This window comes from Petromyzon marinus, chromosome 79 (genome assembly GCF_048934315.1).
Source record: "Petromyzon marinus isolate PM22_M1 ecotype Great Lakes invasive population chromosome 79, UKy_Petmar_22M1.pri1.0, whole genome shotgun sequence".
In the NCBI taxonomy this organism is placed as follows: Eukaryota; Metazoa; Chordata; class Hyperoartia; order Petromyzontiformes; family Petromyzontidae; genus Petromyzon; species Petromyzon marinus.
The window spans coordinates 17,684,105-17,698,413 of record NC_133745.1 but is presented as its reverse complement, the minus strand read 5'-3'; the positions used below and the strand labels follow the sequence as shown (position 1 = coordinate 17,698,413).

The following is a 14,309-nucleotide window of genomic DNA, read 5'->3' as shown; positions in this document are numbered from 1 at the left end:
GACACTACTTAGTACTAAAATGCATACATACATTAACATTCCTAAATTAATTAAAATAAATTGAAATGAAAAATACATCAAGGGTTGTGCACTGAACCAGATCTACAGGCAGACTGAGGAGCGGCGCTTGTTTCAGTCGTGAACGGGGTAAACGCGGGGACGTGGTGACTCATCCCGACCCATACAAGTTCTAGCAAGTGCGTCGTATCCCAAGGAAGACGTGTCCCAAGACATTTTTTTCTCGTCAAAACACGACGTATACCAAATTCAACGTATTCCAAAGCGGTCGTATACCGAGGTACCACTGTATAGTAGTGTAGTGTATAGTAGAGTGGTGTAGTGTATAGTAGTGTAGTGTGTAGTAGTATAGTGTATAGTAGTATAGTGTATAGTAGTGTAGTGTATAGTAGTGTATAGTGGTGTAGTGTATAGTGTAGTGTGTGGTAGTGTAGTGTATAGTGTAGTGTATAGTAGTGTATAGTGTAGTGTTGAGTAGTGTAGTGTATAGTGTAGTGTATAGTAGTGTATTGAATAGTGTAGTGTATTGTGTAGTGTATAGTAGTGTATAGTGTATAGTAGTGTAGTGTATAGTAGTGTAGTGTTTAGTGTAGTGTATAGTAGTGTAGTGTATAGTGTAGTGTATAGTCTAGTGTATAGTAGTGCAGTGTATAGTGTAGTATATAGTAGTGTAGTGTATAGTAGTGTATAGTAGTTTAGTGTAATGACTTCTTGACACACTTCTCTTGAGATGGCACTTTATTGAAGAGACGTTCACTTGACATCAGGCGGAGATCCCACTGCAACAACCCAGAGTCTCCCCGCGCATCTCCCCCTTATATATCAACACGAAGTGGCGCCCCCTTTCTCGATCATTCTCGCTGGCTCTGGACGCTCGCTCTACCGGCAGACTCCCCCGTCCTCTTCCGTCTCCTGACCACGCTCCCTGCTCGAACATTCCCGTAGCCACCAGTCCCTTTGCACTCACAACTCATAACCCTGTCATGACCTCCCGTGGCCATTAGTCCATTCGCACTGCAGGCTGACTCCTTTGTCATCACCTCCTGTGACCACTAGACCACTCACACTGCAGGCTGACTCCCCTGTCATTACCTCCCGTGGCGACCGGTCCACTCACACTGCAGGCTGACTCCCCTGTCATTACCTCCTGTGGCCACTGGTCCACTCACACTGCAGGCTGACTCCCCTGTCATTACCTCCTGTGGCCACTAGTCCATTCACACTGCAGGCTGACTCCCCTGTCATCACCCCCCGTGGCCACTAGTCCACTCACACTGCAGGCTGACTCCCCTGTCATTACCCCCCGTGGCCACTAGTCCACTCACACTGAGGGCTGACTCCCCTGTCATTACCTCCCATAGCCACTAGTCCACTTACACTGCAGGCTGACTCCCCTGTCATTACCTCCCATGATTACCAGTCCACTCACACTGCATGCTGACTCCCCTGTCATTACCTCCCATAGCCACTAGTCCATTCACACTGCAGGGCGACTCCCCCTCTCATCACCCCCCGTGGACACCAGTCCACTCACACTGCAGGCTGACTCCCCTCTCATCACCTCCCGTGGCCACGAGTCCACTCACACTGCAGGCTGACTCCCCTGTCATTACCTCCCGTGGCCACGAGTCCACTCACATCGTCACTACACACGCATTGCTACTTTTACTTCGAGCGCTTGCTCTGTCCTCCTGCCACGTGCACAAATGCTCGTGCGTTAGCCTCTTCCATTCCGCACGGCTGCTGATGTCGATGCAGAGCGACAGCGATCGCTGTGATGCCTCAATGAGTCGATGGGTCTCTGTGGGTCTCTGTGGGTCTCTATGAGTCTTTGTGCATCTCTGTGACTCACTGGATCGCTATGGGTCTGCCGATTCTCTATGAGTCTATGTTAGTCTCTGTGGGTATGCATCTCTATGGGTCTCTGTGTATCTCAATGGGTATCTATGAGCTTCTGCGCGTATCTATGGGTCTGGATGTCAATGGGTGTATCTATGAGTCTCTGTTAGTCTCTGTGGGTTTGGATCTCTATGGGTCTCTGTGTATATCAATGGGTGTATCTATGAGTCTCTCCTTCTTCCTCCTCCGTACGGCTGCTGATGTCGACTAGGGCTGAACAATTTGGGGAAATATCTCATTGCGATTTTCCTGACAGACATTGCGACTAAAATGTTCAAAGTCAAGCTTCAGTTCAATATTCATTGTGTAATAGATTTGAAACACGTGATGGAGCATTACCACATGATACCATCAAAATATGAACTGGTCTATATTTTCTAATGCAAGGAGGTGTGGGAAGCTGTACGTCCCAGGCTACTTTGGGATCGCCTTCCCATCAACCAGAGGCGAGGAGTGGTGGTCGTGGTTGTTTATGCCCCCACTGAAGACGAACATCCGAGGATGGATGCAGGCAAGGCCGATGAGTCAGCTGCCTTCTATGACCTTCTATCACAGGTTCTGGCTAAAGTGGCCCCTCGGGATAGAGTCATCCTGTTGGGTGACTTCGATGCCCGAGTTGGTCATGATGCTGGCACCTGGTCTGGAGTAATTGGAAGACATGGGCCAGATCAGCTAAATAACAACGGCAGGAGACTGCTAGATTTTTGTGCAGCCCATGGGCTCGTAATTATCAACACGTTGTTCCGGCATCGACGCATCCACCCATGGATGCATGCCGGGTCCAAGCAAGAACATCTGCTAGACTGCATAGTGACGGAACAGCGGATGCGGACCCATGTCCTTGACACCAAGACCTACCGTGGAGCTGATCTTCCCTCTGACCATCGACTAGTCATCTCTAAGATGCGCCTGCCACTCTTCCACTCCGGTGGTGGGTGTACACCCAGGACCCCATTCTAACCTAAGGTGGCCTGGTCTCAGCTAGCTGATGGAAGTTGCAAGTGATAATTTCATAATCGCTTGCAGCTGGGGTTGGCATCGTCCCCCACTCCTGATGTCGAGGGGAAATGAGCGAGGTTTAGGACAATGACTCATGCAGCTGCAATGGCTGCTTTGGGTACGCGGTCCAGACCTCCCCAGAGACCCTGGCTGACAGAGGAGGTGTTCAGGATGGTTGAGAAAAAGCGACAGGCCCACTCTCATCGGCTACAGCATCCCACGTCAGAGAATGAGGAGGCTTACCGCAGCCTTCGCTCGGAGGTTCGGAGAGCCGTGAGGCGCTGCAAGGATGGGTGGTGGTCGCTGGTTGCTGAGGAGATGGAGTCTGCTTCAATGGCCTGCAATCACAAATCCCAATGTAACTCCATCAAAAAAGTAACCTGCAGCGCCACACCTATTACCATCATTAGGGGAAAGAACGGTGATCCAATCTCCGACCCCCAGGAACAGGTTTGCAGATTTCTGAGGTTCTGGGGAAGGGGGAATCCCTCAGCCTGGAAAACATCATGGGACAAAGTGGGGATGACCCTGTTGAGGCTGCGGTGCCTGAGATATTGGAGGAGGAAGTCACCCCCTGTGAGTGGCTGGCTGAGGCGCCATCCGTTGAAGAAGTACTGAAGGCGATCCAGAGTCTGAGACCAGGAAAGGCACCGGGCAGAGATGAAAGGCACCGGGCAGAGATGGGTGAGTGAGTGGGTGAGTAAATGGGTGAGTGAGTGAATGGGTGAGTGGGTGAGTGAATGGGTGAGTGGGTGAGTGAGCGGGTGAGTGAGTGGGTGAGTGAGTGGGTGAGTGATTGGGTGAGTCAATGGGTGAGTCAATGGGTGAGTGAGTGTGTGGGTGAGTGTATTGGAGGAAGTCACCCCCTGTGAGTGGCTGGCTGAGGCGCCATCCGTTGAAGAATTACTGAAGGCGATCCAGAGTCTGAGACCAGGAAAGGCACCGGGCAGACTTCTGACTTTACCGAAAGAACGGGATTATATTATCCTCAGTAGCAAAAGTAGCTACGTAAAACATTTCGACTTCAAACCTTCGTGACTGCCGGAATTCACATCATCTTGTTTCTTTCGGCAAAGTCATGCAGATAGAAAATAAAAAAATAAAATAACATTTACAAAGAAATACAAAAAAATCCTTTTTCTCCACTTGATGAAGACCGCTTGTGTTGCGATTTTCAACTTGTTATTTTTTTATCTTATTGTTTTTTTATATTTTACTTTCATCTTTTGATTTTTTTGTTTTCTATTTACGTGACTTTACCGAAAGGACCAATACTTTGAATTCCTGCAGTCACGAAAGTTTAAAGTCTAAACTACACTAAACATTACACTATACACTCCACTATACTCAACACTACATCACTAGATACATGCCAATCCCTTGTCAGTGGCCCACCTTATCACAGACCAATTCAGACCCTATCGGTCACCCCGTGCACCCCTTATAAATATCAACGTTCATCCTACAAAAGTGCCATCACGTGGGGAGAAACACAAATGGACGAAAAGAGGATTTTGTTTACTCAATCACCCTGCACAAGAATATACGCGTGTAGTGCCGTAGATGGGCCACACTTACCGGCAGTGGCAGACAGGGCCCACTTGCAGGGGTGCCTCGTGCCGCCAGGGGAGGGGCTGCAGTGCCAGCCCAAGAGGGGAGGGGCTGCTGGGGACTCAGGATCCCCCGCAGCCCCACCCCTCGAAGGGGCAAGGGGTATAAAAGGGGACCTCCCCAGCCGATCGGGACCAGTCGCAGCCGAAGAACCAAGACCCAGCCAGCTTACGACCCTGGACCCCCTCGCCCCCCGCCCTTATAAGGGCGTGGGCGCTGTGCGGGCCGGTGGTGGGACTCTGGGATCCCCTTGCCCCGCTGCCCTTGTAAGGGCATGGGCGCTGTGCGGGCCGGTGGTGGGACTTTGGGACTCCCGGCCCCGCGCCCTTGTAAGGGCGTGGGCGCTGTGCGGGCCGGTGGTGGGACTCTGGGACTCCCTGCCCCGCTGCCCTTGTAAGGGCACGGGGCCGAGGAAGCCAGAGGTCTAGACCCGCAGCTTGGCTGGGTCTTGTCAGGGCAGCCTCCCCTAGGGTAGTTATAGCCGGAGGACCCGAGAGCGTAGCCAGTGTCACGGCACGCTAGGGGTAGGCTGTGTGCCCGGGCCAGGGGCGGGCAAATTGTTTTGACTCGCGGGCCACAATGGGTCCTAAAATTTGACAGAGGGGCCGGGCCAGGAACAGATGGATTGAGTGTGTGAACTAACAGAAATGATGCGTAAAAATCATTACATGAAAGGATTTGGCCTTCAACAAGTAGCAAAGCATTTATTTGCGGCGTTACCGCCGAAAGAACCGAAGATTAAAAATATATTTGACACTTTATTATTTACAACACGGCGCTCACAGCAGCGACACGCGTCGCCCCAAACGTACACCGAGCAAGTTCATCGTGCAATGCCCCCCCCCCCCCCCACGCTGTCCGAGCGACACCGCCACGAGAGGCGTCGTCGTCATCTGAGAGCCTCAGCATTCAGCCCGGCACGTTCCCAGGCAGTGAAACTGAAGGCCCCTCCCAGCGCGCCGCATCGCCAGGATGGAGCGCAGCACACGGACGGCGGCGTCCGTCAGGCCCATGGGAGGCTCCTCCCCCTCCGCCACCGCACGGCGCGTTGCCCCGATGGAGCGCAGCACACGGTTGGCGGCGTCCGCCGGCCCCGCAGCGTCGCTGGGCCCGCGCACCTTCGGCCACTGGGGGATCGCGGCCCACCGCCGGTGGCCCCGTGGCGGTGAGCGCGCCGCGGCCCTGACGATGCCGACGAAGCCGGCGGCCGGCGTTGTCGCCGCCCGCTCCCTGGTCTGGCTCCGGACGTTCGCAACGCTCTTGCACATGCCGGGAGGCCTCCGCGTCTGTGAATGAAGATGACAATCCCCCGTCCCCCTCACGTTTAGCGAAACCATTGGGAATATCTGCGAATCTGCGGTGACTGTGATTGTCACTGCGTGGCGCCGGGCTTACGAAGCCACGGCGGATAACGTGTTGGCATCACGTGCAGCCCGCTTACTGATCGAAGTACCACCGGCCCTAGCGGGGCCTGGGTTGAGCACTGGTCAGCAGCGGGGGCACCGCGAGCGGCGTGCGGTGCGGACTCCCGGTAAGGGAGCCAGAGCGAGCGTCGGCCAGCCAGGTTTACGTTGGGGCACGATACGCCGGTTGACCTGCCGGCACGTGACCGGACGATATTGGAGGGGGGCCACCGGTGGACTGGGGGCCGCTGGGGGGTCACGTGGTCTAAAGGAGCTGTTGGGGAGCCTTTGGGAAAGAGCCGGAGAGATCTAGAAGGTGGGCGGGGCGAGGGGCGGAACCAGGCCCAGCCCCAGGCCGATATAACGGGGGCCCCCGTGAAGGGGCTCGGGGGTTCTTCGTGTTGCTGGTGATGAAGATCCACGGTCGGGTAAACGAAGCCTCTAGCCACGCGGTTCCGGACCCAGCTCGTGGTCCGGGCCGGGGATAGGGAACCGTGTCTAGTTCTGTCGTGGCGTGGCCAGATGAGCATTCAATACCCAAGTGTAGTTTGTGTTGTGTTATGTTGATTTATTGAATAGTGTTGCTCCCAAGACAAGGTCTGTGATTCAGTTGGACTCACTACAAACCTATTGGGATGTCTTTGAAACGATTGGCCAGCAATACACCTGGCAGTCTTTGCCACACCAGTAGCGACGTTTCCAAACCGGACCAGGAAGTTATTTGACGACCTGGTGTGCACTCTCGTGTGTATCTTCACCAATGAAAGTTCCACCGGGAGCTATCCCAAGGCCATATTCGTTAGCACGGCCTGTGGTAGAATCATCGCTGCGCACCGTGGAATCAGAATTTTTATTTATACTGGAGGAATCCGATGAGCTATGAAGCTCATTTTCACAGATGTAAAATAATTATAACAGGTGTTCAATATCGATTTAAAGCTTTCGTGACTGCAAGGATTCGTCTTCTTTGGTTCTTTCTGTAAAGTCACGTAGAATGAGAATAAAATAATAAAATAACACAATAAAATTCTCACGACGTTTCAGCCACAAAGCAAGCGGCCGTCTTCAGGTGAAAGGTACAGACCTGTCGGGACGACAGAGCTTCAATGAACGATGTTAAGATTCGTAGCGACTTTTAGGCTGGTTAGGAGAAGTGAGGTACCTTGAGAAAGGGTTTACATATCAAATAGCTGAGGGATAAGCTTGTGACTGGTCACAGGAATGGCTATGTTAAAGTCAAAACCTACACATCCACAGAGGCAACTAGTAATTTAGCATTGAAATAGCTAAGGGATTAGCTTGTGCAAATAGCTAAGGGATTAGCTTGTGACTGGTCACAGAAATGACTATGTTAAAGTCAAAACCTACACATCCACAGAGGCAACTAGTAATTTAGCATTGAAATAGCTAAGGGATTAGCTTGTGACTGGTCACAGAAATAGATGTTAAAGTCAAAGCCTACACATCCACAGAGGCACCTCGTACATGGAGGCCAAAGGGGGCTGCAACAATTCAACTGTCATACAGTAAACCGATGTGAAAAACCTAATTCTAAATTACATCAATGTAATAAATGTACTCAATATATAGTTTCAGAGATGTCCAATAGTTTTACAGATGTCCAAAAGTTTCAGAGATGTCCAACAGTTTTACAGATATCCAATAGTTTCAGAGATGTCCAATAGTTTCAGAGATGTCCAATAGTTTCAGAGATGTCCAATAGTTTTACAGATGTCCAATAGTTTTAAAGATGTCCAATCATTTCAGAGATGTCCAATAGTTTTACAGATGCCCAATAGTTTTACAGATGCCCAATAGTTTTACAGATGCCCAATAGTTTTAAATATGTCCAATCATTTCAGAGATGCCCAATAGTTTTACAGATGCCCAATAGTTTTACAGATGCCCAATAGTTTTACAGATGTCCAATAGTTTCATTCATGTCCAGTCGCCTTCCCCTGGTGCAGCCCCCAACGTAAACACGAGCCGTGAGGTTGACACACAGCTCACCCGTACCGGGATCTTGGTGGAAGCCGAGCGGAACGATGATCGCCTGTCGGTAGTCTCGGCCGTGAGCCTCACTTCTCTCCCTGGAATCCCCACGGCCACCATCGCTTTGTCAGCAGGAGGTGGTCGCAGTCGCCGCACCGTCACCCCAATGGTGTTGCGGTTGGGCGGGCTGATGCCGTCCTTGCTGCTGTTGCTGCCACTGCTGCTGCTGATCCTCCTCGCATGCAGGGCGCTCTTGCTCACAGCGGGAGGGATTGGCATCTGTGCGCGCAGGAAGGCAACAATCCCCCGCATAGCATTAGCGGACTGTTGGGGTAAGTGAAGTTAGCGAGGAGCACCGATGAACACCGGCAAAACTCCGCACCGCACAAGTGGGTGGCGTTTGCAGCACCGCCTCCTAGTGGAACTGATAACGCACTGCACCAGGTAGTCATTGCGACCGAGTCCCAGGAACACGCCGGATATCCGCCGCTGATATCGAACTCGGGTCGCCGATTTCACAGGGCAGCGGACGCACCGCCCATACCGTTACTACTACTCACAGGAATTTATTATTTACCAGGTAAAGCCCCGGAATGAGCTATCGGCTCGTGTTCAGAGGCGACCTGGGCGCACGTGACAGCTCACCGCAGTGGCTTTGCCATCACCACACATGGGAATCATTCATAGCCGCAGCCCAGTGATCTCAACGCGTGTCTCTAAAGGTGAAGGTAGGCAGAACCGGAGAAGGAGCCTGCAGGAGAAAGGTCCTCGAACAGATGACACTGAAGCAGATGAATGGGGAATAATATAATTTCAAAAGTAGTAACTTTGCATTATTTAAATATTTGCCATGTGCCGAACACCTCCAATCACAGGATCGGTTCCCACTCCACTCAGTCCCATCTTGCAGAGATCCCACAGAACCATCTGTTTCTGTTTCTCCAAACATCCCATGTGCGTACGCACCGTGCGCTACCGCAGCAACTCCTGGCGCAATCGAGCACCCTCGCGCGCGCACGATTACACTCGTAAAGATTCCCCCGGGCAGTTATGCCCACCCGGGATATGATGATCACTGTTACATTGCTTTAATAGATTTATTTCTGTGATTTCGAAAACGTTTTTGGCTTAGCCATATTTTTGTTGTTGTAGTAAATAAGTTAGACCGATAACTTTAATATGAATTGTCTTGTGGTTTGTTATTGTTTGACTCGCATCCCACTGGGATTGCTGCACACAGTGTTGACGCACGGTGCTCTTTCTTGAAGACTTTGCTGTTTTTTCCTGGATTTTTCTGTTTGCGCGTCGTCACTTTACGATGCATTTCTTGTTCGTGTTTCTGTTTGTTGCGGTTGCAACATGATTCGAGAGCCGAACGGCTCAAAGGCGCACAACCAAATAAATGGAACTGAAAAATAGAAAGACGATCGTCAGCACAGCCTCTCCCTTGGTAGAGAATCGTCTGCAGCCATCACCCCTGGCGCGGCGCCCCGAACCTGAGCGCGAGCCACGAGGCCCAAACACAACTCACCGGCGCTGCCGCCTTAACGGATGCCGAGATGTTGGTGGGCTTCGCCGTGAGCCCCGATCCTCTCTCCTCAGTCGCCACCGCCGTTTTCGCTCTTTTAGCAGGCCGCGGCCGTTGTTGCGGTCCCGGCGGCGGCGGCGGCGGTGGTGGTGGCGGTGGTGGCGGTGGTGGCGGTGGCGGTGGTGGTGGCGGTGGTGGTGGTGGCGGTGGTGGCCGCGCCGTGACCCTGAAGGTGCCGCCACGGTCGCCTGGCCAGGCGCTGCTGTTGCTGGTGGCCTTGGTTAGGACCCGCTCCCTGATCCTCCTCACGTGCATGACAATGCTCTTGCAGGTGACGGGGGAGATTTGCATCTGTGTGGACAAAGGCAAAGATGCCCCCCCCCCCCCCCATAGAACATTAACAGGCTGTTGGAGCCAGCGCTGTTGGTGAGTGCATGACTGTCAACCCCTTATCAGTGTCCTACCATATTACAGACCAATTCAGACCTCATACACAGCACTATACTCTACACTATACTCTACACTTTACGATACTCTACACTATACACTACACTATTACATACCTGTCAACCCCTTATCAGTGTCCGACCATATTACAGACCAATTCAGACCTCATACACAGCACTATACTCTACACTATACTCTACACTACACTCTACACTACACTATACACTACACTATACACTACACTATTACACACCTGTAAACCCCTTATCAGTGTCCTACCTTAGTACAGTCCCATTCAGACCTTATACACAGCACTATACTCTACACTATACTCTACACAATACTCTACACTATACAATACTCTACACTATACACTACACTATACACTACACTCCTACATACCTGTCAACCCCTTATCAGTGCCCTACCTTAGTACAGTCCCATTCAGACCTTATTGGTCACACCGTGCTCCCCTTATAAATCTCAACGTTCATCCTACAAAGTCCCATCACAGGGGAGCAACACAAATGTACATTTAATTTTTGCCCGTATTGAAACGGCTGTAACGCCGAATGGACCTGCAAACTCAATTTCCCCGTACAAGAAAACGGGGTAAACCGTGCGGGTTGACCAGGTATGTGAGAAGCACCTATCAAGGCCGGCACGGCACCACGATGGGGGGTAGGTGGCCTACACAAAAGCTGCCCAGGCCACCTTTTTGTTTGCCAAGTGCCGATGATTTGAGGCCAAGTCGGCCTAGGATCAGTTCAGGCGTCCGCCGCTGATATTTGTCACCGAACAGGAACCAAAAGTCGAATCGCCGGGTTCGAAGCGCAGCCCGCTGACCGCTGCACCACCGCTCACGCTATCGCTGCTTTTTATTTAAAACGTTTCTTTCTTCATCGGGTAAAAGGCACCGAGCCATAAAACCTCTTGCTCGGAGGTGACCTGGCCGCACGCGATGGCTCATCTCATTTGTTTTATTGCCGCACGCGGGGAATCGTTTACGGTGTCACCCCAAGTCTGCGGTGGAATTCCCGCACGGCGCGGTCGCAACATTCACGCGCGGCTCAGCCACATCGGCCACACCGTGAGGCACCCCCCCCCCCCCCGCCCCGCCCGAGGGAGGGCAGCGGGCTGATGGGGCAGCGCTACGACCATTGCCGGTTCGAGAAAAGCCGGCCGCCTCCTCCAGTTCCTGGCCTCGCTGTGGCCCAAACTGCTCGCGACGACGAACGCGATTCCGTGGGATCGTTCCTACCGGAAACTTGGGAGGACGCTGAGCAGGAGGGGAACGCGAACACTCCACGCTGTACACACTCACGCTCTGCAAGACAGGGGGACAGCACGTGCGAACGTCACTCACTCAGGCTCTGCAGAAGGGGCGCGCAGGACGTGCAGATTTCCACGCAACTCGCGCACCCATGGAATGGAATGCATTGAACGAGGAACTCGCATGGTGGATGTTTGGCCCAATGGACGCTGGGAGTTTGTTTACCTTCGAGTCTCTGATCAAGCCGTAGGTTCTTCGGCGAGAAGCTCCTCCTGCCTCCATCTCGAGACGTGGAACAGCCATTAGTGCGTGGCTGTGCGTCACCGCGTGGGAGGGGGGAGTGGCGGGGTAGCGGCTTGCGCTGCTGCACTACGGAGCCGGTGACCTGAGTTTGATTCCCGCTCACGGCCAACACCGCCAGTGACGACTATCTGAACCGGTCCCGGGCCTCCTTTAGGTCAACTCGGCCTCAAATGAGAACCTGGTGCGGTGTGTAAACCATCACCACTGGGGTTGAGGATAGTGTCCACGCGTGGTGCTGGCCAGACACCCACGCGTGTGCCGTGCCGGCCTTCATAGTTACTGTCTAACAGCACTTGCCCCAACAGTTTGTTAAGGCTAAAGTGGGTGAGTGAGATGGTGAGATGGTGAGTGGGTGGGTGAGTAAGAGGAGGGGAGAATGTGAGTAAGCAGGTGCGTGTGTGAATCGGTGGGTGAGTAAATGGGTGAGTGAGATGGTGGGTGAGTTAGTGGGTGAGTGAGTGAGATTGTGTGTGAGATGTTGAGTGGGTAAGTGAGTGAGAGGGTGAGTGAGGAGGTAGGTGTGTGAGTGAGTGCATGGGTGAGTGAGGGAGTTAGTGGGTGAGTGAGATGGTGGTGAGTGAGCAGGTGAGTGAGTGTGGGGGTGAGTGAGGTGGTTAGTGAGATGGTGGGTGAGTGGGTGAGTGAGGTGGTTAGTGAGATGGTGGGTGAGTGGGTGCGTGAGGTGGTTAGTGAGATGGTGGGTGAGTGGGTGAGTCAGATGGTGGGCAGGTGAATGAGATTTTAGGTCAGTGAATGGGTGATTGAGATGGTTAGTGAGTGGGTGAGATGGATAATGAAATGGTAGGTGGGTGAGTGATTAGTGAGTGCGTGAGTGAGGAGGTGGGTGGTCATTGGGTGATTTAGTGGGGGAAAGAGAGGGTGATTGAGATGGTGAGCGAGTGGGTGATTGCGTAAGTGAGATGGTGAGTGAGTGGGTGAGTCAGTGGGTGAGTGAGAGGGTGAGTGAGATCGTGGGTGAGTGAATGGCTGAGTGACATTGTGAGAGAGATGTTGGGTGAGTGGGTGAGTGAGTGAGTTGGTGGGTGGGTGAGATGGGGAGCGAGTGGGTCAGTGAGTGGATGAGTGAGTTGGTGAGTGACATGGTGAGTGAGTGGGCAAGTGAATAGGTTAGTGAGTAAGTGGGTGAGTGCGTGAGTGAAATGGTGAGTGAGCGAGTGGGCTAGCGAATAGGTGAGTCAGATGGGCAGTGAGTGGGTGGGGGAGTGAGCGGGTGGACGAGTGAGTGGGTGAGTGGGTGAGTGGGTGGGCGAGTGGGTGGGCGAGCGGGTGGGTGAGTGGGTGAGTGAGTGGGTGAGCGGGTGGGTGAGCAGGTGAGTGAGCAGGTGAGTGAGTGGGTGGGTGAGTGGGTGAGTAGGTGAGTGGGTGGGTGAGTGAGTGGGCGAGCGAGCGAATACGTGAGTCAGATGGGGATTGAGAGGGTGGGGGAGTAAGCGGGTGGGTGAGTGAGTGCGTGGGTGAGCGAGTGGGTGAGTGAGTGGGTGAGTGGGTGGGTGAGCGGGAGGGTGAGTGGGTGAGTGAGTGCGTGGGTGGGTGAGTGAGTGAGTGAGTGGGTGAGTGAGTGGGTGAGTGAGTGAGTGGGTGAGTGGGTGAGTGAGTGAGTGGGTGAGTGGGTGGGTGAGTGAGATGGACCGCTCCCCCCACACACCACCCCCAAAACAAGGAAGAGAAACATTCTTGGTTCTTTCGGTAAAGTCACGTAGACAAAAAATAAAATGAAAAAATATATAAATTAAAGTAATAAAATTAAAAATATCAATAAAAGTAATATCATCTAATTTAAATAACAAAATAAAAATAATAAAATGTAATTAAAATAAAAAAATACAAGTTATAGTATAAAATAAAATAATAAAATAGAATAAAGTTTAAATAAAAAAATAATTAAAAAATAAAAGTTATATTATAAATTTTAGATAAATAAATTAAAATAAATTTAAAGTAAAAGCAAAACACACGACTCTGATGAAGGCCGCTTCTGTTGCTTTCATTTTCAATTTTTTTTAGTTTGTATTTAATAAAAAAATGTTTCAATTAAATTAAAAAAATTTCATTTCATTTATTTTATTTAAGAAAAAAAATTCCTACCTCTGACTTTTCTTCCGAAAGAGCCAAAGAAGAATGAAGTCCCCCGCAGGCCACCAAAGTGTCAAGCCTAAGAGACGAGAATCTCACCACCAACTCCCCTGCCGCTTCACTGCGCTTCCTCCACTCGCTCACGCCACCTGTCACGTGGCGCGTCGCGTGACACGGAGTGACGTCACGCCGCGGCGGGTGTCGTCACGCGAGCGGAAGTCGGCCACGTGACCGCCGCTGGCCCCGCCCACTTGGAGGGGCGGGGCAAGGTGACGTCATGGAGTAGGTTGGGCGAGCGGCGGGGCGAGGGGCGAAGTCGACACAGTCACTCAGTCAGTCATAGTCACTCAGAGTCACTCATAGTCACTCACACAGTCAATTACACAGTCACTCAGTCACTCTCACAGTCACGCAGAGTCACTCAGTCACACAGTCAATTACAGTCACTCACAGTCACTCACACAGTCACACAGAGTCACTCACAGTCACTCACACAGTCACTCATAGTCACTTACAGTCACTCACACAGTCAATTACAGTCACTCATAGTCACTCAGTCACTCACACAGTCACTCACAGTCACTCACACAATCACTCACAGTTACTCAGAGTAACTCGCAGTCACTCATAGTCACTCAGAGCCACACATAGACACTCACACAGTCAATCACTCAGAGTCACTCAGTCACTCACACAGTCACTCACACAGCCACTCATAGTCACTCAAACAGTCACTCATACA

General features: G+C 51.9%; 1 protein-coding gene across 1 annotated transcript; it reads right to left on the bottom strand.

The window, feature by feature from the left end:
- Window positions 1–5,269: 5,269 nt before the first annotated feature.
- Window positions 5,270–14,215, bottom strand: LOC116957643 (uncharacterized). Its single transcript, XM_032979912.2, has 4 exons — window positions 11,159–14,215; window positions 9,454–9,801; window positions 7,947–8,201; window positions 5,270–5,813 (listed from the first exon to the last, which is right to left on the bottom strand). Exons 2-4 carry the CDS (start codon window positions 9,799–9,801, stop codon window positions 5,430–5,432), a joined length of 987 nt encoding a protein of 328 aa, XP_032835803.2. The 5' UTR covers window positions 11,159–14,215; the 3' UTR covers window positions 5,270–5,429.
- Between the last annotated feature and the right edge of the window lie 94 nt (window positions 14,216–14,309).